Source organism: Falco naumanni, chromosome 1 (genome assembly GCF_017639655.2).
Source record: "Falco naumanni isolate bFalNau1 chromosome 1, bFalNau1.pat, whole genome shotgun sequence".
Taxonomy (NCBI): domain Eukaryota; kingdom Metazoa; phylum Chordata; class Aves; order Falconiformes; family Falconidae; genus Falco; species Falco naumanni.
The window spans coordinates 118,132,236-118,154,951 of NC_054054.1; the positions used below are offsets into that span (position 1 = coordinate 118,132,236).

General features: G+C 42.5%; 1 protein-coding gene across 1 annotated transcript in view; it reads left to right on the forward strand.

Moving 5' to 3' along the window:
* Positions 1-733: 733 nt before the first annotated feature.
* The window catches only part of LOC121081578 (myosin heavy chain, skeletal muscle, adult), a 31,796-nt gene continuing 9,813 nt past the window's right edge, over positions 734-22,716 (forward strand). Inside the window, exons 1-18 of the mRNA XM_040580743.1 lie at positions 734-837; positions 15,823-15,964; positions 16,182-16,219; positions 16,770-17,012; positions 17,096-17,239; positions 17,333-17,489; positions 18,807-18,834; positions 18,933-19,044; positions 19,138-19,230; positions 19,354-19,417; positions 19,501-19,599; positions 19,705-19,808; positions 19,888-20,026; positions 20,766-20,884; positions 20,982-21,131; positions 21,483-21,653; positions 22,145-22,454; positions 22,608-22,681. Of these exons, the coding sequence (XP_040436677.1) occupies positions 16,806-17,012; positions 17,096-17,239; positions 17,333-17,489; positions 18,807-18,834; positions 18,933-19,044; positions 19,138-19,230; positions 19,354-19,417; positions 19,501-19,599; positions 19,705-19,808; positions 19,888-20,026; positions 20,766-20,884; positions 20,982-21,131; positions 21,483-21,653; positions 22,145-22,454; positions 22,608-22,681 (1,971 nt within the window). The 5' untranslated portion in view covers positions 734-837; positions 15,823-15,964; positions 16,182-16,219; positions 16,770-16,805. The remainder of the gene's footprint in view (positions 838-15,822; positions 15,965-16,181; positions 16,220-16,769; positions 17,013-17,095; positions 17,240-17,332; positions 17,490-18,806; positions 18,835-18,932; positions 19,045-19,137; positions 19,231-19,353; positions 19,418-19,500; positions 19,600-19,704; positions 19,809-19,887; positions 20,027-20,765; positions 20,885-20,981; positions 21,132-21,482; positions 21,654-22,144; positions 22,455-22,607; positions 22,682-22,716) is intronic.

The following is a 22,716-nucleotide window of genomic DNA, read 5'->3' on the forward strand; positions in this document are numbered from 1 at the left end:
ATGAAGTGGATATGACAATGGCCCTGTGGGCCCAGGCAAAGCCCACCTAGACCTTCACTGTTCAAACGCAGAAGCAGAGCGGGGCTCCAGTGGGAAGAAGCCCTGCTCCTCATCTCCCTTGCCGCTCTCTCCTGTCCTGAGGTTCCCTCGTGCAGAGGAAGCCTGGGGTTGGGGCGAGAGCGGTCACACATCACGTTCCCCTTTCCCTCTGGGGTATGGCAGCAGGACAAGCTTGCTCAGAGACAGGGCTGCTGTGAGAGGCAGGTTCAGTCAGCAGCACACACTTGAAACAGGCTCAACCTCCCATAGTGAGTAGAGCGGCATGATAGGGGAAGATGGCTGAGGCAGGACAGTGAGCGCTGAGGACCTGGTTCGTGGGCTAAGTGGTGGGAGTCCCAAGAGCTGAATGCCTGTCTGAGGTAGGAGCACATTAGATGGGCCCCTGGCCCACAAGGTGTGGGACAAGAGGGAGGTTTGCTTCAATAGCATTTTCCTGTTTCACCCTTGGTATTAATAAAGACATGCTCAAAGGCTCCCCGTGCAATTAATGCTGATTGCAACGTGGCGGCATGCATGGGCCCCAGGTGAGGAAGGGGCCGCGCAACAGCCACCCCCAATATCCCAAAGGGGATGGTCCAGCCTGGGAGCTTCTCTGCAGCCGAGGCTACAGGTGCAGAAGTGCCCTCGGGTTGCAGTGCCTTAAGACCCTCTCCTCCCTCTTGCTGACCGGGGTGAAGCCTCCTCTCTGCTTCTGCCCTGGCACATGGCAACGAGCTATCCATGGCTGCAGGAAAAGGGGACTTTGGAAGGTCGGGGACAGATACTTGCCTTATTGAGGTGAGCTGTGCTTCATGGCCTTGGCTCTGTGGATCCCCTCCCCAAGGAGGAGTCTGTGGCTGGAATGTGACATTTCCTTTGTGATCCAGCTGCTGAGGCTGTCCCAGCAGCACGAGCCTGCCAGGGACCTGGGTCTCCAGGGCCAAGAACCTCTGTGATAAAATACAAGATGATCAGTGAGAAATGCTTGGGCATCCTGTCCTGGGATTTCTGCTGGCTTTTAAAGCAGACATACTCGGTGTCGTTCTTGGTAACTGCACCTTATAGCTGTCACAGGAGCTGCTATTTGAACTGCACCATGATGATCCTGACCACCTGATGTGGTTACCTCACATGGTTGGTCCAGTGCAGGCTTTGTGAAAGGCCTGAGAGTTTGTGGGAGGGGGGCACCCAAGCACTTTGGCAGGGCGAAATGGCATCAGGATTAGAAGTAGCTCAGGAAAACTGGAGAAAGTGTCTCAAACTGTCAGAAGGAAACTTAATGAAGAGAAACAAAGTACTTCTGGGAAGGTTAGAAGAGACAGAAAAGTGCATGGTTTATGGCAGTTGAACTCAGGAGGAAAGGAAGTGCGGACTGTATCATATCACAAGTTAACACTGGGGACAAAAAGGGCCTTTTGTATATTTTTGAAGGTTTCTAGGCGATTTTTTCCTCTGTGGTGTTGTTTGGATGTTACGGCTGCAGACGTAGAAAGTTTGTCTAGTAGGAAACAATTCACATTTCAGTGGGTTGGACTGCTAATTACGTGAATAAGGAAAACAGTATCTTGACTTTGTAAAATATATTTTGAGGAAAACAAAATCATAAAAATATTTACCATAGATTAGAAATACCTTAAGTATGTGTTCTGCCTTACTTGAAAAGTATCATATTCCTCAGGATTTTAAACTCTCGTCACTATTATAGGATGGTTTGTTGCGTAGGTTTTTTAGAATCCTGTCAGCTTGCTCTAACTTTCAGTCTGAACTAATCCTCTCTGTGGGGTTATGCTCGTCCTAAAGCCATCTTTAGATAGATTATTCTAGCCCTACATACTGTCTTGTGCTTGAATTACAGTGCAGCTTTATTGAGGATCCCGTATATTACAGTATTAGGATACATGTAGAACACTGGTGAGAAACACAAGTTTTCTTTTTCTTGACTTGCGGTTATCTGCTCTGTGTGGAGGTCAGGGGTTGCTTTGCAGTGATGGACTATTTTTAGAGCTAAGCTGTCTGTCATCTGATAACTACTGGTGCAAAGGTCCCTGATGGTCCATAATGGCCATAAAGAAAGACCTCTCGGAGAACGGTTTAAAATAGATGCGGTTGATGGGCTCAGATAGAGCTTCTGTCCTACATGGCCGGCAGAGGACTGGCAGGGGATCTCTGGAGCTCAAAAGCAGTGCTCCGGCAATAGTAGCACAAGTGGTTGAAAACATTTCCTGTCAGATGCTCTTTGTCCATAAAGTAAAATTCAACAGTTCACACTGTGAGCTCCCCATTGCACTCCAGGCAAGGAGGAAATTGCCCAGCACCCGCACTTTGCAGCTCAGGTCTCACGACAGTGCTCTTACACCTCCCACAGCATCGGCACTCCCCGGGCCCCAACATCAGCACGGTGCTGCTGGGAGAGATACAGCCCAGCACACGGGAAGGCTTTGAAATGGAAACCCAAAGAGGTAAAGTCCAAGGTTAGCTAAGATGTGAGCCAGACAGCAGTGTGGGGTCACGGGATGGCTCTGCTGGGAGAGGCTACGAGGCACCCTGCTTCCGCAATATACAACCAGCTGGAGGGGTTTGTCAGGGAGCTGAAGAGACTGACCTGAGCTGCCTGGCACGGCAGTGACCAGGGGAAGTGGTCATTGCACATTTAGCTGGTTAGGCTAATATTAAAGCAAGCTAATTTTGCATTGACACCAATATATCCTGTCTTCCCGTGAGCGACATTCCCCTGTCATTCTCCAAACCGAAAGCAAATTTTGAGAAACCTCTTTTTTTCCAGTGTGGGAATTACCAATAGAAAATGTTTCCCATGATATCAGTACTGCAAACTCCTTCTGCACTTGAGAATGCCTTGTGTAGTTTGAATAGGTTTAGTGTTCAGAAGTCTGTCTTGTTTTATGAAGAGAGCAGGCAAAGAAATTGGATGTTATTGTAACATCTGCTTATAGCAATAAAAATCTAGTTGTGAAATTCTGAACTAATCTGTCTCCATAATGTAGCCTGTCCCTGAAACAAGCCAATCAATGACGTGTCTTCTAATTTCCATTTATATTGCTTTTAATTTTATCTTATATTGCCAAGGAAGGCCTGGAAATGTTAGGTCACCAGTGCTGAAAGAAAAGACCCTGAGCTGACAGAAGCAGCTGTTGGTGTGCCTTTTTGCAAGTGGGGCATCTAAGCATTTTGGCAGGGCAGAATTGTATCGGACTTTAGGCACTTCGGAAAATTGGGGAAAATAGAAAGAGATAGAAAATTGCCCTGGGAGGATGAAATCAGACAGAAATGTATGGGGTTGGTCATCTGAGCCAGAGAGAAAAGAAACTGGGGGACAAGTCTACACACATTGAACAATGTTGAATAGTTGCAAAGATGGTATACCTAATTATTGAAAATATTAATATAAGTACTCTTTCTATGGTACAGAATGTGAATGTTTTCTTTCTTCAGCAAGAGGTTATCTTAATGATAGTCTATACTATGAACAGAGCACATTTTGTAGACTTCTTAAAAAAGAAAGATCATTTTTAGAGTAAGGAGGACAGGAGCCATAATCACAAGTATAAAGAATATAACTTATAAAAGGTATGGATAGAACTTGATTTTTCAAATCAAGAGGTGAGATAAGTAAAGACTGTGTGTGGAAGTGTGAAAATAATTTTGTGAAATGAAAAAGATTTTCATTAAGAGACATATGGGATTGTATTACCAGGAGAATAATTGTTTAATTTGAAGTGAAAACATTTTGGGCAAATATTAAGGAAATATTTGAATGAGAAAAACTGTTATGATAGACCAGAATATCTATAATATTGCACGATCTCTTTTAGCCTGTGCTTTTAAGGATGTCTGTTTCAGACAAGCATCTCCCAAAGACTGTCTAGATGTGGATGTTATCATATGCACTCTTACAGAAAAACAGCAAGTGTATCAAAAGCTTTCTTGCAAATGAAACTGTGATGATCATCATATTTATTTTTACGTTTACATTTCATAGTCAGGTACTGATACTGCCTGAAAAAGGTGATATAATTTCTGAGTAGGTGGATATATTCTACTTTGCCTCATAATTCCCAGCAAAATTGTGTAGATGTGTTAATATTTGAAATACGATTTTTATCTAGTAAAAGCTTCCAGTTTGAAAGAGTTCCCATTTAGGGTTCTGTGTATTTGCTTCCCTGAACAACACTAGTTTGGGGAATACATTCTAAAGTATATTAAAAACATTGATTTTTCAAAATCATTATCATAAATAAATCATTTGCCTTTAGTTCAAGAAACACTGTAAATGCCCTTTAAAAATGAGAACTCTCATTACTTTTTTTGACCTATTATAAGACTGGTTTTTTTGGAGTTCTTTAACTTGTAAAAAAGTACCCCTGGTTGTGCAATATAAACTATAGCAATGTGCTAGCCTAAACAAGATAAATCACATTTGGCTACACATACAGGAAAAATTACATTCTCAGTTCAGCATGAAAGAAAACCTATCTGTAGTATTCACTTGAAGAGGCCATAAATTATGATAAATTACCAAGACCCAAATAGCATACCAAGGGCAACCAATTTTTATAGCCAAACTGCAGAATGATAGCCTTTTGTATTCAAACACTGTTTGTGGAGTTGGTCTGCCTGTCAGCTGAAAAATGCTACCTGATCATGGGAAGAACACTCCTGCAAAGTGGCTATAAAGGGCTGTCTTGCAGAGAAAGTTTAAAATAGATCCAGTGCATATGGTCTAACAGAACTGCTGTCCCACTGCAGGGTATCTCAGATCTGTGAACTCCTGGACTAGAGGGACTTCTGTATCTCCTGAACTAATTATTCCAATTATAGAAGTCTTTGCAAGTATTCTGTATTAAAGAAACTTCTTGACAAAGACTTAGAGGAAATAAAACTCTATTCAGCAGCTGAATTATCCATGAATTTACCAATGAATCTGCCATACATCCAGGAAAACAGCCTACAAAGAGGTTCTTTCTTTCTCCCATTTCTACATGTATTAGTTGTCTGCAGTCTTGTACTGAACTTCTGAATTCAAGACAACACACACACCTCAGGGCACTAGGGGTTAAATCCAGGCTTAGCAAATACAGGAGGCAGACAGCGGTGTGGGGCCATGGGATGGCTTTGCTATGAGACCTTGCACCCTGCAGGTCACTGGCCACCTGGAAGCATTTCTCGGGGAGCAGTGGGCACTTTGAGGGACCTGAGGGACTGATTTGGAAGGAAGGCAATGTACACCTGGGAAGGCAGTGGTGGAGTAGAGCTGGCATCCTGAGCTGAAGCAGATTTGGGATATGTTTTCTCAGGCCACAGTCCTGATCAAGATGTAAAATAACATCGCCTTCTCCTTTTGACTCAGTGTTCACCTGTCCTTCAAGATAAACTCAGATCTTTCCAAGTACTCTGTGAGAAGCCACATGGAAAGAAAGATCTGTCCCTGGTAGACTTTAGTGGGGTGAGTACGAAATAGTCTCGGGACAGGGAATGCAAGCACTGTTACTATCCCCAGCTTCTAATCTGGGCCACCAGCACCCTTACACCCTGGTTACTGGCTGTCTCGTGACATGTTGCTCTCATTGTCTTCTGCTGGAGCTGTTCTCTTTACACAACTGATTTGCCCTCCAGGAGGAGCAAGGATTTGTATCCTTCCCTCGACTTCTCAGATGGATGCAGAGAGCAATTCAAGAAAGTTTAGGCTGACCACCAAGGAAATCTGCCTGCTAACATTACACAGGAGGCTGTGGGGGAGTCTCTGAAGTCATATCTCTAGAATATAAGGACTCTGAAGTGACAGGAGCCTTAGTGTTCAGAAAAACATTCCCTTGAAAGAACCACAAGAAAAATATCCTGCTGTAGTATAAATATGCAGATTAACTATAGCATAGTCTACCTTGGCACCTGGGAGATGTTCTCTGCAGTTTAATCGTTATTTTTACCTCCTCAAATATGTGACTTCATTTTGGAATCTGGGTGAAGTGCAAAGAAGCTACATATTTGTAACACTCAGTCAAAGCTAATAACCAAATGAATTGAACTGCATAAATGGATGTCTGCTTTCTGTGAGTTAGCCTCAGCAGAGGATCAGAGTAACATGCCACATATTCAGAGACCAGTTCATGGGTTCAAAAATGTTTGGACAAATTCATGAGTTAAAAATCCACCATGATCTGTTAAATACCCAGACATTGTGTCCTGTTCAGGGATTTCATAAATACAGATTACTGTGAGTTAGGAGAGTTTTGGAGAAGTGCCACTCTGTGTTGCCTTTAGCAAGATGCTGCTCCTTCCTGGGCATCCCTTTTAAAGACAGAAAGGTGGGCTCCATGGAGCTTTGATATCACAAGTACAGCTTACTTTAGGCTATGCTCTAGCTGGCTGCAGGGGTTAATACCACGCTTCTTCCTTATTTTCTTTTCCTTCCCCTTCTTTGTTCCTTTTCTGGCTACTTGCTGTTTCAATTACCTTTTTCTACTCAGTGGTCTCCCAGATTTGCCCCTTGACTCACCTGCTCTGTAACAGGAGCCCCTCAGCTGCTTTGGTGGGTCATAGAAAGGGCATTCTGAATGTCATCTCCTTGGCCAGAATCTACTGCCCAGATCTCTTCCGCTGATGTTAGCTGTTGAGACAGGTGGAGTGTGTGTAATGGTGCACCTGTGGTGCACATTTGAAAGGTGCCCATCCTCTAATCCCAGATTGTGGGTTTCATTTGCCTCTCATGTTCAGTTAATTCATACTGAGGACTTCCAAGAATACCATGCTGCAGGAAGCTGCTTAGCAAAAAAATTGCCATCAAAGTCCCCCTAGGACAGACTCATTCATTGTCTTTGACGTGTAGTGAAGGTAAATCAGACCTACATTACAATCTGCAGAAAATAGTTTCTGAATAGAGCAGAAAGGACAGGGAATAGCAAGGCCATCAGAGCCCGTTCGTGGTCAACCTGTGACAGCAGCTTGTCTTTGCAAGTGCTCACATGGAGACCCAGAAATTTTTGCTTACATTTGCCATGGTAAAGTAACAGATGGCCTACACTGCTTGTCAGCCTGCAGGTTTTAGTCTTATTAGTTAATGATCCTTAGTAGTTCTTCCTGGGAAATCATTTACTGCTTCCAGCAATTCTCTCAGCTCATTCCTTCAGCCACATTTATCAGAAATGTTAGTTTAATGGCACATTTCCTAACCAGATGACACATAAAAAATATGGACTGAACAATTCCTGCACATAACATTGAAAATATGCACCTTAGCAGACTATGCTGAATTGTTAATTAACCTTTTAATATGGAAAATGTACTCTTACCATCTCCAGGGTTCAGTGTCCAGCCACATCCTAGCAGAAGTGTAAGGATGAGCAGTTTTGCTACAGAGCAGTGCTCTGACATTTCTGCTTGTCCTGTGCTAACATTCCTGTGAGCTCTCATTTTACACAGAGGACAGCAGAAATGCTGCTATAGCAGAAGCTGGGCATCCTCTCTCAGACTGTCTCTCACAGACTACAGAGCAAACTGATCTGTCTGGGCAGGCCCTACCACATTGACAGTATGGCCAACAACAGCACTTGCAAGCTTAAAATCCTGCAAGGAGCAACTTGAGCTCTTTTTTTATGGGAAAATCATGAGTAAGTTGGGGAACTTCAGACTCCATCCTATATCATTGCTGTTTCTAGAAGAGTCGTAAGTTAGTTCTATTCCATGTGTTTTTTGTGTCTTCTGGGAAAGGGTCTGTCACTATCTCACCCTCTGCTGTTTTGGGGTGATGGTCACTTCATCTGGAAAGTGCTGTATGCTAATACCCTGATTCTAGAATAGAAGTGATGCCATTTATTTGGGCAGACAGGGGTGGGGGGTAAATACTATTCCACTCTGTATGAGTTACAGAATCTGGCAAGAAAAAGCATTAGACCAGAAAGTGGTCTTTTAGTACCTAGGTCTCACATTGCCATAAATGTTTTTAAGGCAGAATCAATGCATTAAGCAAAATATTTTTTTCTAGAATATAAGGACACTGATATGAAATGCTCATTTCCTGATGGAAGTGAATTTAGGCAATCCATGCTGAAACAACATCCTTTTTGAAAGATTCCTGCAGATGCTAACTGATACCTAAGAGGAGGGCTTAGGCAGTGGTTGCCGTTCACTATTCTGGGCATAATACCAAACAGTTTAGCAGACGCAGGGGATATGAAAAGGATGAAGGCAGTGTCTCAGCATCCTAAAGAGAAAGAGCCTGCAGAAATAAAAGCAAGGAAAGAAATAGGAACAATCACTCCTCAAGCCGAATACTTTCTTCCCTACTGCCTGTACTCTCAGAAATGGGAAGACCTTGGAAGGTCGACCTTGGAAGGTCCCTGCAGAAACAGCTAGTGGCCTCATCAGCAATCAACTAGGGTGAGTAACCCTGGTTCAAAATCAGCTTTCAGTCTGAAATACCTTATAAGTATCTGCATCATGTTGTAGTCTGCAGCCTGGGTTTCGGTTTGCATTATTTGCTCAGGGCCTGGTCTATGCATATCTACAAATATGGGTTGAATTAGATCTTTTCCTCCTGAACAACAGCCCACCTAAAACCTGAAGCACTTTCAAATGCATGCAGTTATTCAGTGGTAGTATCCACAGAACAGACACCTTGTTCACGTAACTCAGATTGCATAGTGCTCCCTGTGGCTTCTGCAGAACACAAATCTGATATCTCTCTCCACCTGGGTCTCACACCCTGTCTGATGAGAGTTGATTGTGCATCTCACCATAAGCTACAATGTAGACAATATGGAAAAAGTCACAAATTTTGAATATTTAGTTTGTCAGCTATAATTCTCAGGATGATAAAAGAAATCTTTAATATGCTGCTGGAGGTATGATTCAGCAGAAAAGGCTGTTAAAGCTGACCAAAATTCTCATAGCCTACTAGAGAACTAAAAATGACCTAACCAAAACATAACAGAGCAGCCTAAGGTAAAAAAGCATACTTTCACTAATGTATCCCAGCAAAACACCTTTTCAATTTTATCTTCTCAACCTACTATCTTGGTTAGTAATGTGTATCACGTGTTTGTAGACAGCCAGCAACACACCCTCAAAAGAGGGTCAGTGTGCCTGCCTGCACAGTGGCCAAGCTTCAACGCAGGGCTGTGGGCAGTGCATCCACCCAGAAGACATTCTTACTGCTAAAGGACCAAGATCGCAGAGACAAGGAAAGAATGCTGAGTACATACATGCCTCCCATTCTGAGGAGGGTGAAGAACACAGACCTCTCGCTTAATAGTCAAATGTTCTATCCATGGGGTTGCTCAGGAGAAGGTAACTGATGGTAGGGCTAGCTTTGTTTTGGAGACGAGGTAACTAGTGCTTCTGTGCTCTACCCGGAACTCATTGTTCTTTGGCCTGGGTCTCAGTCTTCCCACTTTGCAGTCATTCTCAGAAACAGCAAGAGCACAATGCTGCAAAGCTAAACCCAAATTCCAGAAAACCATACATTCTGTGAGGCAGAAAGTCTGCTTACTCTATAGTTGGTATTGGGGCATTCAAAATTCTCTGACAACCCAACTTGTCAGTCCACGTGCAGACGCCAGAATCCCTGTGTTTCCTCACAGCTCAGACATTGCAGAAGAGTGAAGTGCAATTCCTACAAAAGTTAGTTGACAAGTGCTCAATCTCCACATTAATGGGTGAGAATGTATTGTCAGCTGCCTGGTTGCCCCACTCCTTGTTTCATGGTGCAAAGATCCTAATAACATAATTTCCTGGAACAGTTCTTGAAATGTCCTTGGCAAGGTAGCACAGGGCCTGCAAGTTACTGAGGACAATGACAACCTAAGGGATGCAGGAGCATTTGGGTAATCGCCTGTGAAGTACTGGAAGACAGTGGTTTCTTGTGTGGTTTCTTGGCTGTGGCAGTTACTTTGATTCTGTGGATCCCTTCAAACTTCCTTCCTGGATCTGCTCTGAATGATGAGACTTAGATGGGAGCTCACCAACTCCACTACCTTTCTGTACTGAAATTCACTGCTGCCAAGGTCAAATTTTACGCCATACATACTGATCCCCAAGAAGATGCCCTCTTGAACTTTTCTGGTTGATTCCTACATAGTCCAACTGGATTTGCTTTAGTTGTTTCTCTCTGGGCAGAAAAGAAGACCAATGGGCCTGAAATTGGGGCCTGAGGCTTGCAACACTGCTCCTTTTCTTGTTGCAAATGACCAGGAGGTCAGGGTGGGAGGAGTGGAGGACCTAAGCAGGAGATCTGAAGGTGCTTCCCTGACAATGACACAGAGATACTGGTCTTGGAATAACTAGACAAGTTATAAGGCTGACAACGCTGCTCTAAGAAGCAGAGCTGAGTGAGGTTTGCATTGGGCCACGACCTGGAGAGCCTTTGACAGTGCTCCACTTTCACACATCACCAGTGCTCATAACTGCTGCCTTTCTCCCCAGCTCATTCTCACTGAATGCAAGGGGAGGGAAATCATATTGCAGGAACTTACAGGAAGTAGGATAGGATCTGTTTGTAGCATGCCTGGATGTCATCACTCCAGCGTTTTGCCCATGTTGTATGTCTGAGCAGGACCCTCTGTGTCCAGGCATTTCTCTCATTCTGCCTCTTCTGATTGCATTCTAGTTTGCTTCTAGTCCCAGTGAAGTCCAGACCCTGTAGGGACAGAAACAGAAGTAGCAGAAAGTCAATGGCTGGCAGGATCTATTTCCTCTTTGTTTTGCATCAGGAATTGCTACCTCTTTCAGCAGATCCTTCTTCCCAAGGACAGGTGTCATCTTGGCTGCCCCATGTTTGGACAGAGGAAAAATGGCCAGTTTTCTGTGGCCTAGTACACTGAGAACTGTGGAGCTAAATCTGTATGATCTGTATGGAGTCTGTATCTGATAATTCAAATTAGAGTACTCCTCTGCAAGGGGCTGGAATGGCCAATAGGCCATGTCACAGAAATTGATCACTTGAGTGTGATTGACAAACTATAAATTAAAATGAATCCAAAGCAGTTGGTGTGTATCCCAGAGCTTTCTACAAGATACCTATCTAAGTGTTTATATGACCAGTTTTTTTAAATCTGTGGGGAAAAAATTATTTTAATTTGCCTGCAAATATGAATGAATATAATTTTTATCTTCCAGAAAGAACATCTGGAGGAAAGGGTAAAAGTTTACGTCTTGTTTTCTCCTGAAAGTTCCCTTGAACTTCCCGTGTTGGCCTCTCACTGTTGTCCTGTTTTCTTACAGTTCCCTTTTCAGTTGCTAATCCCTCCAAATCTAGTCCAAAAGGTAAGGGGTTTTCCCTTTGAAAACTGCTCTGACAGCTAATGCTCTATTTTTGTGAACTCCGTGCACACAGACACCAGTGCTGCAGTCTACAATTTTCCTTCCATACCTAAAGCTTCAAGGGAGAAGCTATGGCTTTATACTGTATTTATTTGGTGTGAAAGAGAATGCAGGCATTTGCTAAAAAGCAGAGACCCAAGCCAAAAGTTATGCGGTGTTGGTACAGTCAGTCAATTCTGGTGGTGACAAGCACCACAAGGCCAGCCTTTCCTGATACCAGAGATTGCACTCAGGAGCAGATTTATCTAGATGCAGAGACTGCATTACAGATACAGTCTTGATAGTTAAATCTACATCATTTATCTGGACTTCAAAGAAGCCAGCAGATTTGTGAAGTAAGACTTCCCTTTACAAATGCACATGTAAGACTGTTGCTTTCCCCTGTGTCCATTAATTTTGTTCCATATTATAATTTCTGCTGATTCGTCCAGTATAGTCATCAGCTATACCACACTGGAGTTCCCTTCATTTTCCCGTAAGCTCTTTTAATACCATGGGATTACATTAGTCACCTGGCAGTCCTGTGATACTCAAATAGATTTTCAAGTAGGAGCTTCACACCATGTTTGGAAGCTTAGCAACTTTGTCTTTGAATTCCTTTAGATTTTTTTGACATCTGTACTTCATGACCAATAAGGAAAGAGGTCTTTGCAATGAGACTGCTAACCTGATGACAAGGGTGTGAAATCAGCTTCATCATGGGCAGAGGACTTAAGCCCAGAAGTGACAGAGGAACACCTGCAAGTGCAGGAATTTTGCAAGGGACACATGGTCAGAATCATGGAGATATGGTGGGAATATATTCACTGCTGGGACATGGTCATGGGAGGATAGGGATTGTTCAGGAAGAATAGATAGAGAAAATGCAGAGAGTTTATGCTTTTTGTTAAAGTGCTTCTTGATTGTGCAAAGCTCCAGTGTGAACCTGTAGATATCCCATCAAAGACAGGAGGAAAATGAAGAATATTGTGATGAGGTCTGTTATAGACCACTCAACCAAGACAAAGTAATAAAGGAGGATTTCTACAACTAGTAGAAAGGCAGAAGTCTCCTCTGCCTTAGGGAAGATTTCAGCCATGTGGACATCTGTTTGGAGGGCAACAGCACTGGGCAAGCAATGCCAGAAGTTCTTAGACTGTGCTAGTAACAATCTCCTAATGTAAATACTTGATGGACAAAGCTGAGTATTGGAAACAGGGATGAAGTAGTGATCAGTATGATCCCAGATGGCAGCTCAGGCTGCAGCAACCACATGATGACTGAGTGAAGGATCTAGCAGAAAGCTGGGGAGGTGAGCAACACAATTAGCACTCTGGCTTCATAAGACCAGAATTAATTGTATTCAGGGAACCGCTAGTTACAACACACTTGGCAGCATCTGTGAAGGAGAAGACTGTTCAGGAGAGATAGGTAGGCTTTAAAAGAAAATATGGAGAACTCAGGAACAAAGTACCTTATCCTGCAAGAAGATTAGGAATTTCAGGTTAGCTAAGCAGCAAACCTCTTGATGAACTAAACCACAAAAGTATGTAAGAGGTGGACGCAAAGACTGGCAACAAAATAAGAATATAAAACACTGCTTGGGTACTTAGGGGCATTAAGCGTAACAGTTCTGCATGGATGTAGAATGCAGTTCAGAGAAAATAGGTGTCTATCACTGAATGTGAAAGGCCATCTAGTGAGAGATGATACAAAAAGCACTTAAGTATGCGTCACCTTTTCTGCATCAGTCTTCATAAGCAAAGATTGTCCCCAAGCATCTGCATCTTCCGATGAGTTTGAGAAGGGATAACCAACAGTGGTGAAGTCCTAACCTTACTAAGTGAAGCTGGAATTACTAAGAGAAGCTGGATGTATTCATATCCATGGGGTTGAGTGTGACTGATCAAAGGACGCTGAAGGAGTTCACCCATGTAATTGCAAGACCTGTGTTTATCATTGGTGGAAAATCATGATGTGCAGGGAAGGTCTCGTACGACTGGGAAAAGGCTAATGTTATACTCAACTTTAAAAAAAGGCAGAAAGAAGGATCAGTGAAACGGTAAGCTTCTCAGTTTCACTTTAGTTATTCAAAAGATCACAGAATATGTCTGTCCTCTTGGTGTTTGTTGCTCAAGATGTGAAGGACAAGAAGACAACCGAGAGCAGCCAGCATGTATTTACTAGGGAAAGTAACCATGCTGGACCAACCTCATTGGCTTCGGTGATGAAGCAACTGTTGCCTTTTATCAGTTCTTTTCTGATAATTAATTAGTATGTCTTTGCCCTTTCAGTCTACTAAAACTGAACTTCCCTTTGTTTCCTTATTTTTATGTGCTTTATAAACACAATCACATTGAATTTTGGGGGATATTTTAACTCCTCCAAGGATGTTATATTACATGGATTACCATAGATGAGTTCTTTAACAGCTTTATTTTCAACTATGTCTGTGGCTGTATTTGAACCAGTTAAGTCAAGACTGCTCTTCCTTCATACCCTAACTGGTGGTTTCATGAAGTTCTTGCTGACAGTGTCCACAAGTGTACTTGTGGTACTACAACCCAAAATAACATTTGGCATTTTGTATGGAGTAGTTGTCTCCTATTGGTGTTACATTCATTGCTCTAGCAGTCTGGTAGTTCTCTCTTAATTGCAGCTGGTATTACTGTCCTGAGAGGAAAGCTGCCAAGAGATGAGGAGAGACTTGGTGAAAGGCCTGAAGCAGGAGTCTGAGGGACCTGAATTCCCTGAACAGTATGAGCATGGAGAAATATTAACACAGAACTTCAGTGCTGAACATGGCAAAAGCTGAAAGGAATTCAGCTTCATAATTTCCACCTCTTTTGAGCGCAATCTGTTTGGTATGAGTCTACTGTTTCAACCAAAAAAGACGAGGCCATTGTCAGTATATGTACGCAATAACAGAATGTCTTATCTTTTCCCAGGGATCTGAGTGGCAGCTCGGTGGCAGCTGAACATACAGGGAAATTTGTCAGACCTCTATTCCTATATGAATAATTACTTTGTGAAGGTTACATGATCAAATCAAATATTAAATGCTTCCCACATTAATGTATTGCACTACACTAGAATCCAAAATTACCACGCTAGTCCTCTGGTAATGGGCAGCTCTTCTTCCTAATCCATGTGAAAAGATTAGACTTCTGATATATTCAACTGTCCCTGTAACTTGTGTAGGGAGCTCTGGGTTGAGCTCTGCAATTGGATTCCAGTCTGGAGCCCAAAATATGGGTTCTGCAATGCCAGAGCACTCTTAGAAAGGGCTCTTACAGCACAGGGCATCATCTGATGCTTTGTATCACACTGGACCCCAGACATTGTGTTCCTAACTTCTTCCCCATGTATTCACTGGGATACTTTAATGATTGAAATGCAAATTACCAGGGAAAGAATGTGTTTAGCTCTGGAAGATACGAAGAAATTTAAGTGATTACACCCTTTCCTAAAACTAGATCACTTAGTCTCCTGGACTACCAGAAAATTTCCTTTTCCCATACTATCAGCATTATACAAGACTACCTGCTACCTCTAATGCTCTGGTACAGGCAGTACTGTGTTGTTAGATTTTTCTGGGACTGTGAATGTTTGAAAATGTGTATTTTTATGGCATGGCAGTGCTAGACTGAGGAGTTATCAGAATGCGTAATATCTGGAACTATATGCTGAAGCGATACATGTGATTGTGTGTACACGCATCGTAGGTTAAGGCATGTTATTTGGGGGAGTTGTAGGTAGAGAGAGGCTATGGAAGCTGCTGGAACTTCAGATTTGACAGAAGCAACCGGTTATTTATGCAGACAATGATAGGAGCAAGCAAACATCAGATGCAAGTAAAAAGTATAAGAGCGTGAACAGTGAGAAAGCAGAGTTTCTTGGGGAATCACTTTTTAGATGAAATATGCACAAAACCATTCTAATTTGATACCGCTAAAGTCAGCTCAAGAATCTATTCAAGAGATGCATTTCATAGAGTCTCCAATTACTCAGGTTCTGGCTTCCAGCTCCCTGTATTTTAAACCCTCTCAGCCATTGAAAGTGACCTATACAGAAACCTCAGCTGTAATACATTTTGACTTCCTGCTTTTTAGAAAATACCACTGAAAAGTGTCTCTTAACAACAATTATGTGCTGGTTTTTGACATACTTTTCCTGTTCCTCTCAATGCATGTGTTCCTAAAGCATCATAGATGTTATCATCCCCATTGCATGACTAAAAAGTTGCAGTATAAACATACCAAGGAAAGTACCATGGGTCAAGCAGCAAATCACTGGGGAAGCCAGCAATAGGAACCATAAGTCCCTGCATCCAAGTTCTCTAAGTGCCTTGAGTAGTCTAGATTCTCTCCTTAACACTCTTGACAAATTATTTATAGATGTATTCACGTAGTTAGTAAGATATAAAAATGTTCTAATTATATCATTCAAATCAAATGACAATTATGTCCTTAGTTTGCCAGACAATGCTTTGCCAAAGAGGGTTTGCCAGAAATGTTTTGACCGAAGAAAGGGGGAGCATCTGCAGCATCTGCAGACGACAGACTATAAAATCTCCCAGGGACAAGACTGGCCTGTCTCCACAGAAGGCTTCAAGGTAAGTGCATGCATTTTGGGAGCTTGAAGAAAGAGGACAATGCCCTTGGAATATCCCATTTCATTTCTCTTGCCTCTGGCAATCATTTCCGTGAGGGAATGCCCATGTGAACAGAAATTTTCAATATAATCTCAGTGCATGTCTGTGTCTTCAATCTATAATCTATCTCTGGAATTCTGTGCAGCAATAAGAAACAACTCTGATTCCTGTTTTACAGGGTTGGTCATTTTCCAGGATACAAGCTTGTCTCCAAAGGTAATACTCTGAATAATGCACTCCTAGACTACAGTGTAAGACAGGACTTTTATACACAGCTGCATGAATTCTTTTTGTAAACCCTCATATTTCTGCTGACTTTTGCTTAGGCTAGACTGTTGAAAATAGAGAAGATCTAAAAAATTAAGTAAAGTTTCATTTTTAGCACACAAGGTAATACTTTTAATGAGGAAGTACCCTTGAAGACTCATCACGCATATTTAAGGACTAGAACAAACAGTGATTGTCTCTGGTTGTAGATTCTTTTATGTGAAGACCTCAAATCTAGTCAAATTCATTAAGGTGAGTTATCAAACTCTACTCAATATTCAGATGTTCTATTTACTGTTACAAGGCCTATGTGCTTTAGAGGACTAAGTCCCACTCTTGGATGGGACTAGGGTACGTTTAAGTTCAAATCAAAGTGATCCCAGAGATTTTCTGGGAGGCTGACTAGCAATTTGTTAGCTAAAGAGCAGGGAGTCTTCTCACTAATGTAGATTATATTATTTTTCTCAGTAATCTACAAACTTTTTTTTTTCCCCACCAGACACCTCTGCTGACGTGCTTCCAGTAAAGTGCAGGCATGGCCTCTTCAGATGCTGAGATGGCTGTTTTTGGGGAGGCAGCTCCTTATCTCCGAAAATCGGAAAAGGAGAGAATTGAGGCCCAGAACAAGCCTTTTGATGCCAAGTCATCCGTCTTTGTGGCCCACCCTAAAGAATCCTTTGTGAAAGGAACAATCCAGAGCAGGGAATCAGGGAAGGTCACTGTCCAGACTGAAGCTGGAGAGGTGAGTAAAATGCAGGCTTGAGAACATGATTTAATTCCTACTTTGGGCTCTTAGCTTACATATCAGTCTCTCTTCCTTGGTAGACCCTGACAGTGAAGGAAGATCAGGTCTTCTCCATGAACCCTCCCAAGTACGACAAGATCGAGGACATGGCCATGATGACCCACCTCCACGAGCCCGCTGTGCTGTACAACCTCAAAGAGCGTTACGCAGCCTGGATGATCTACGTAAGTACCAGCAGCAGCCTGCCTTTGGGCAGCTGGGAGGAACTGCTCTGCCAGGCCAAGTGGGAGCCAACGTGCTGTCTCCCTTCCTCGCAGACCTACTCGGGGCTCTTCTGCGTCACTGTCAACCCCTACAAGTGGCTGCCGGTGTACAACCCGGAGGTGGTGTTGGCCTACCGAGGCAAGAAGCGCCAGGAGGCCCCTCCACACATCTTCTCCATCTCGGACAATGCCTATCAGTTCATGCTGACTGGTAAGTGCTTGATTTCCTTTGAACTGCTCTTGCAATAAGCTATCTGTAGAGGGAAATGTAGGGTGTCCTGTGGAAATATGGTGCGACACTTAAAATATTATGTCTGTGAAATTAATTGAAGATTACTGTGCTTAACTATAATGGTCTGTGTGAGCTGTTCCTCTGTTCCCATTAAAAATTAGAAAGACCTGGACCTAATGAGAATAAATTCACTGGAAAGAAGACACCTATTTTCTGGTGTAGACTTCACTGCCTGTAGTGCGATCTTACATAAATGCATAGATTTATGTATCTTAATCACTAAACTAGTCTTAGCCAAAGAGTCTACAATAGTATCATGCATACCCTGTAAACAATGTGCATACAGTTGATTCAAATTTGAAATCATAAATCTAACAAGTAAAACAGAGTATCTGTGTTGAACAGGTACATAAACTCCGCTTGATTATTAAGCAAATGGTATTCATGATAGAAAAGATGACCAGGTGGTCCAAAGTACATACAGCCTTAATAATCTATGTAACCCCTACACTGATCTATGCATCTGTAAATTGATTGTACCTTATAGCGAAAAGTTAACCCCAGAAAATAATGTCAAGGAAAAAATAAAGCTTTTAGCACTTAAATGGAATGGCTTTTAAAAAGTTCTATCTCCTTTCTCCTCTTCCTTCAGCCTTTTATTTCCTCTTCCCTAACTGTACATTAAAATCACAGATGTGAAGGATTTTAGATCTGCTTTTCTTTTCTTTTTTTTTCTTTTTTTTTTTTTTTTCTTCTTGTTACAAACTGGGAAATAGATCCAGAACAGAAAAATGAAAAATTAACCTCATCTATTTATGATATCGGGAATAAATAATTCCTACATATACATAGGGGTTAAAAAAAAAAAAGTATGAAAAATAGTTTAAAGGATTGGTCTGATGTTTCTGTTGTTCATGGCACCTCCAAATTTCTATAACATTACTCAGGAAAATTGTAACTTCAGAAGAATTTACATGCTGTCAAAGCCCAGCCTCAATATTTTCGTTACATGTACTTACTTAATAAGACAGAAAAAAGTAGCCTGATGAGAAGACAATATCTTGAATGGTGTAAGTCTACAAAAGTTTCTGTGAAATGAAGTCTTTACTGATCTAGTTGATAATACCTAAAGCACTGCTGGGAACACCAGAAGTACCCACTAGAATTCACAGGGCTTTTCACTGTCTTCTACCCCTGTATTCTCTGGAAGCTCAGTTCATATTTTTCTCCTAGGTTTTTAGTTCTTTGTTATTCATGAACACTATACAAACCTTTCTTACATCCTTCTTTTCACAGATCGGGAGAACCAGTCGATCCTGATCACGTACGTGCACCCCCTGCTCGGGTCCCTGCGGGGCTGCCCGGTGCCAGGGGACCTCCTGCCTGACCACACGCTCTCTGTGTCTCTCTTTGGGTTGACAGCGGAGAATCTGGTGCTGGGAAGACTGTGAACACGAAGCGTGTCATCCAGTACTTTGCAACAATTGCAGCGAGCGGGGACAAGAAGAAAGAGGAGCAGTCAGGCAAAATGCAGGTAAAGTAACAGGTGCTGGCTGGAACCGATGCTTTCCTCTGTTCCTGACGTGATTTTTGGAAAGGATAAGCAGCAATAATTCTCATCCTGCAGGGAACGCTTGAGGATCAAATCATCAGCGCCAACCCACTGCTGGAGGCCTTTGGAAACGCCAAGACCGTGAGGAACGACAACTCCTCACGCTTTGTAAGTTGTTTTAGGAGAAATTGCTCCTTGTTCTAACAGTAGTGATGGGCTAGTGGCATTCTCACAGAAGGAGACAGCAATGAAACGCCTCCAGGCTGAAATGCCGCTGCTTCTCCTTAACAGGGCAAATTCATCAGAATCCACTTTGGGGCCACAGGCAAACTGGCTTCTGCTGACATTGAAACTTGTAAGTCGCTCTCCTGGCCTGATCCCACTCCTTCTATTCACTTCCCAGTTCTTTTACTCACTCTGTCCTACCCTCCTTGACAGACCTGCTGGAGAAGTCCAGAGTCACTTTCCAGCTTAAAGCAGAAAGAAGCTACCACATATTCTATCAGATCATGTCCAACAAGAAGCCAGAGCTAATTGGTAGGAAGATCACTAGATTTTTTGGAGAAAGACCACTGAGCAATATCTTATTGTGTCATCTGGAAAGCTAAACTAAACTTGTTTTTCCTTTTTTATTGCTTTCAGACATGCTCCTCATTACCACCAACCCTTACGATTTCCATTTCGTGAGTCAAGGTGAAATCACTGTTCCAAGCATTGATGACCAAGAGGAACTGATGGCTACAGATGTAAGTAACTTACAAAACAGGTCATTTGGTTGGTATGAGCCCTGGTACATATACATCTACTTTACTGTTGCTGTTGTAGAGTGCCATCGACATCCTGGGCTTCACTGCTGATGAGAAGACAGCCATTTACAAGCTGACAGGGGCTGTCATGCACTATGGGAACTTGAAGTTCAAGCAGAAACAGAGAGAGGAGCAGGCAGAGCCTGATGGCACAGAAGGTACCAGCAGATTCAGCAAACTTTCCAAAAGGCATTGGCTTGCTCACCAAAAGGAGGACTTAGGCAGTTTTCAGGCTTTAATTATACAAAAGTGTAAACTGAAAAAAGTATTTTTTCAATGTCGGGATGACAGTTGAGACATGTATCTCTTCTGATTATACCTGTAATTCTATTCTGTGATGACTTAAATAAGCGACCTGGGGTACACTGCCAGGAAGCCAGGAGGCATGGATGTCAATTCCTGTAACATTATTAGTTATACTTTAGTTGGAACACATCTTGTAATTTCTGCTGTACTGTGGAGTAGGGAAATGGTTCAGCCCTAACAGGATGGGTGGCTGTGCTCCTATTAATCCTCACCTACCGGGGGGAAGTCTGATGTGAGATGCGTGTTTCACTAGTCACTGTTACAGTAGGAAGTTCAATCCATGCCTCTGAGCTCTCTGAGTGATGAATCCTCTTGCTATACAACTAGAAAGAATGGGTGACTTCCCATAGTCATGCCTGAGAAAAGGTGAAAAGAATGTGTTCTTTTGAAGAACACTTGTAGAAACAAAGTTCAGAAAGTGGTGTAGACTCTGAATACAACAGAGAAATTAACTTTGTAGCTTTCACTAATTTTTTTTTGTGCAATACAAATTTTTTTTGTGTGATAGAGAACATTGCTGTTACTTTTTAAACAGTCCCTCAAGGACCAACATTTAGAAATATATATTTGTCTCTCTTTTCCGGTGTTTAGTGGCTGACAAGGCTGCCTACCTGATGGGTCTGAACTCAGCTGACCTCCTCAAGGCCCTCTGCTACCCCCGCGTCAAGGTTGGGAATGAGTATGTGACCAAGGGTCAAACCGTGCAGCAGGTAGGAAAAATGTGGTAGCCTGGGACATGCTTTGATGGTTCCCATTGACTCTCCTCTGCTGAGTATAGTAACCTCCAAACCTTTCTCCTTGCTTTAGGTGAACAATTCAGTGGGTGCTCTGGCAAAGGCTGTCTATGAGAAGATGTTCTTGTGGATGGTTGTTCGTATCAACCAACAGCTGGATACCAAACAACCCAGACAGTACTTCATCGGTGTCCTGGACATCGCTGGCTTTGAGATCTTTGATGTAAGGAACACTGTTTCCCTAGTGTTTTCATACAAGGACAATTAAGAGTAAATTGAAGACACATTTTTAATAGAAGTTAGTATCTTTCTATTCTTATTTGCAGGACTTTTGGATTCACCATTTTATCCTGAAAAATAATTATAGAAACCTAATCTCCTAATTACACTGATTTCGAAACACTGTATTTTTTCTAAATGCAAAGCCTATCCTAGAGAGATAACATAGAAAAACTACATAGGAAGAGGCCTTGTATTTTAACTATCACCCATGATGAATTAGGATTGCACAAGAAAACACTTTGCTATTATTGCTGAACCTTGACAACATTGCATGTCTTTTCGTGTCTGGCAGTTCAATAGCTTTGAGCAGCTGTGTATCAACTTCACCAACGAGAAGCTGCAACAGTTCTTCAACCACCACATGTTCGTGCTGGAGCAGGAGGAGTATAAGAAGGAAGGAATTGAGTGGACATTCATTGACTTTGGGATGGACCTGGCTGCCTGCATTGAGCTCATTGAGAAGGTACCCTTCCTGTTCAAGTCTGTTATTTGTTGAATCTTCCCTATTTGCCAAGAGATGTACTTAAGAATATTTGAGAATATTCTGTTTTTTTCAAGTATTTGCCCTGTAAAAGTGGCAATGGGGGGAAGTGGTTTTGGAGGTCCTACTCAGGTATCAGGAGTTTTGGTGACAGTATTCATCTCCAGATTACATGAAAGATGAAGTTATAGAAAAGACTGTCATATTCCGTAAGTACCTGTAAGTAAACAAGATTTATGTGGGGGGTAGTGTTTTGCAATGTCATATTTGTAATTTTTTCATCAGCAAAGGCATTTACATAAGTTCAAATGAAACAGCAACACTGGAAAAAAGTTGGGCTTTAGTTAATTTTCTCTGAATTATTGTGGTGAAATGCATGGGAACAGCTTTCTCTTCTGAATCCAGCAACTTTCCAGCCAAGGGATATCTTCTTTCTAAACTGTTTCTCTCTCGTTTGTTGTAATGTCTTCCAGCCCATGGGCATCTTCTCCATCCTGGAAGAGGAGTGCATGTTCCCCAAGGCAACTGACACCTCTTTCAAGAACAAGCTCTACGACCAGCATCTGGGCAAGTCCAGCAACTTCCAGAAGCCCAAGCCTGCCAAAGGCAAGGCTGAGGCCCACTTCTCCCTGGTGCACTATGCTGGCACGGTGGACTACAACATCTCCGGCTGGCTGGAGAAGAACAAGGACCCCCTGAATGAAACTGTCATTGGGTTGTACCAGAAATCCTCTGTGAAGACGCTGGCCTTACTCTTTGCCAACTATGGTGGAGCAGATGCAGGTCAGCTCTGTGAAAATTGTACTTTCAGTGTGGGACACTGTTACACAGAATTAAAGTAGTAAACACTGAACATTTAAAAATGTTTTGTGTTCTGCAGTCTCTAAGATGCAATATCTATCTTTTAATGCTTTTTTTCTTTTCTTCCATTTGCAGAGGGTGGTGGTGGTGGCAAAAAGGGTGGCAAGAAGAAGGGTTCTTCTTTCCAGACTGTCTCAGCTCTTTTCCGGGTACAGTACTGCATTCGTTAAATCTTTGTCATAGG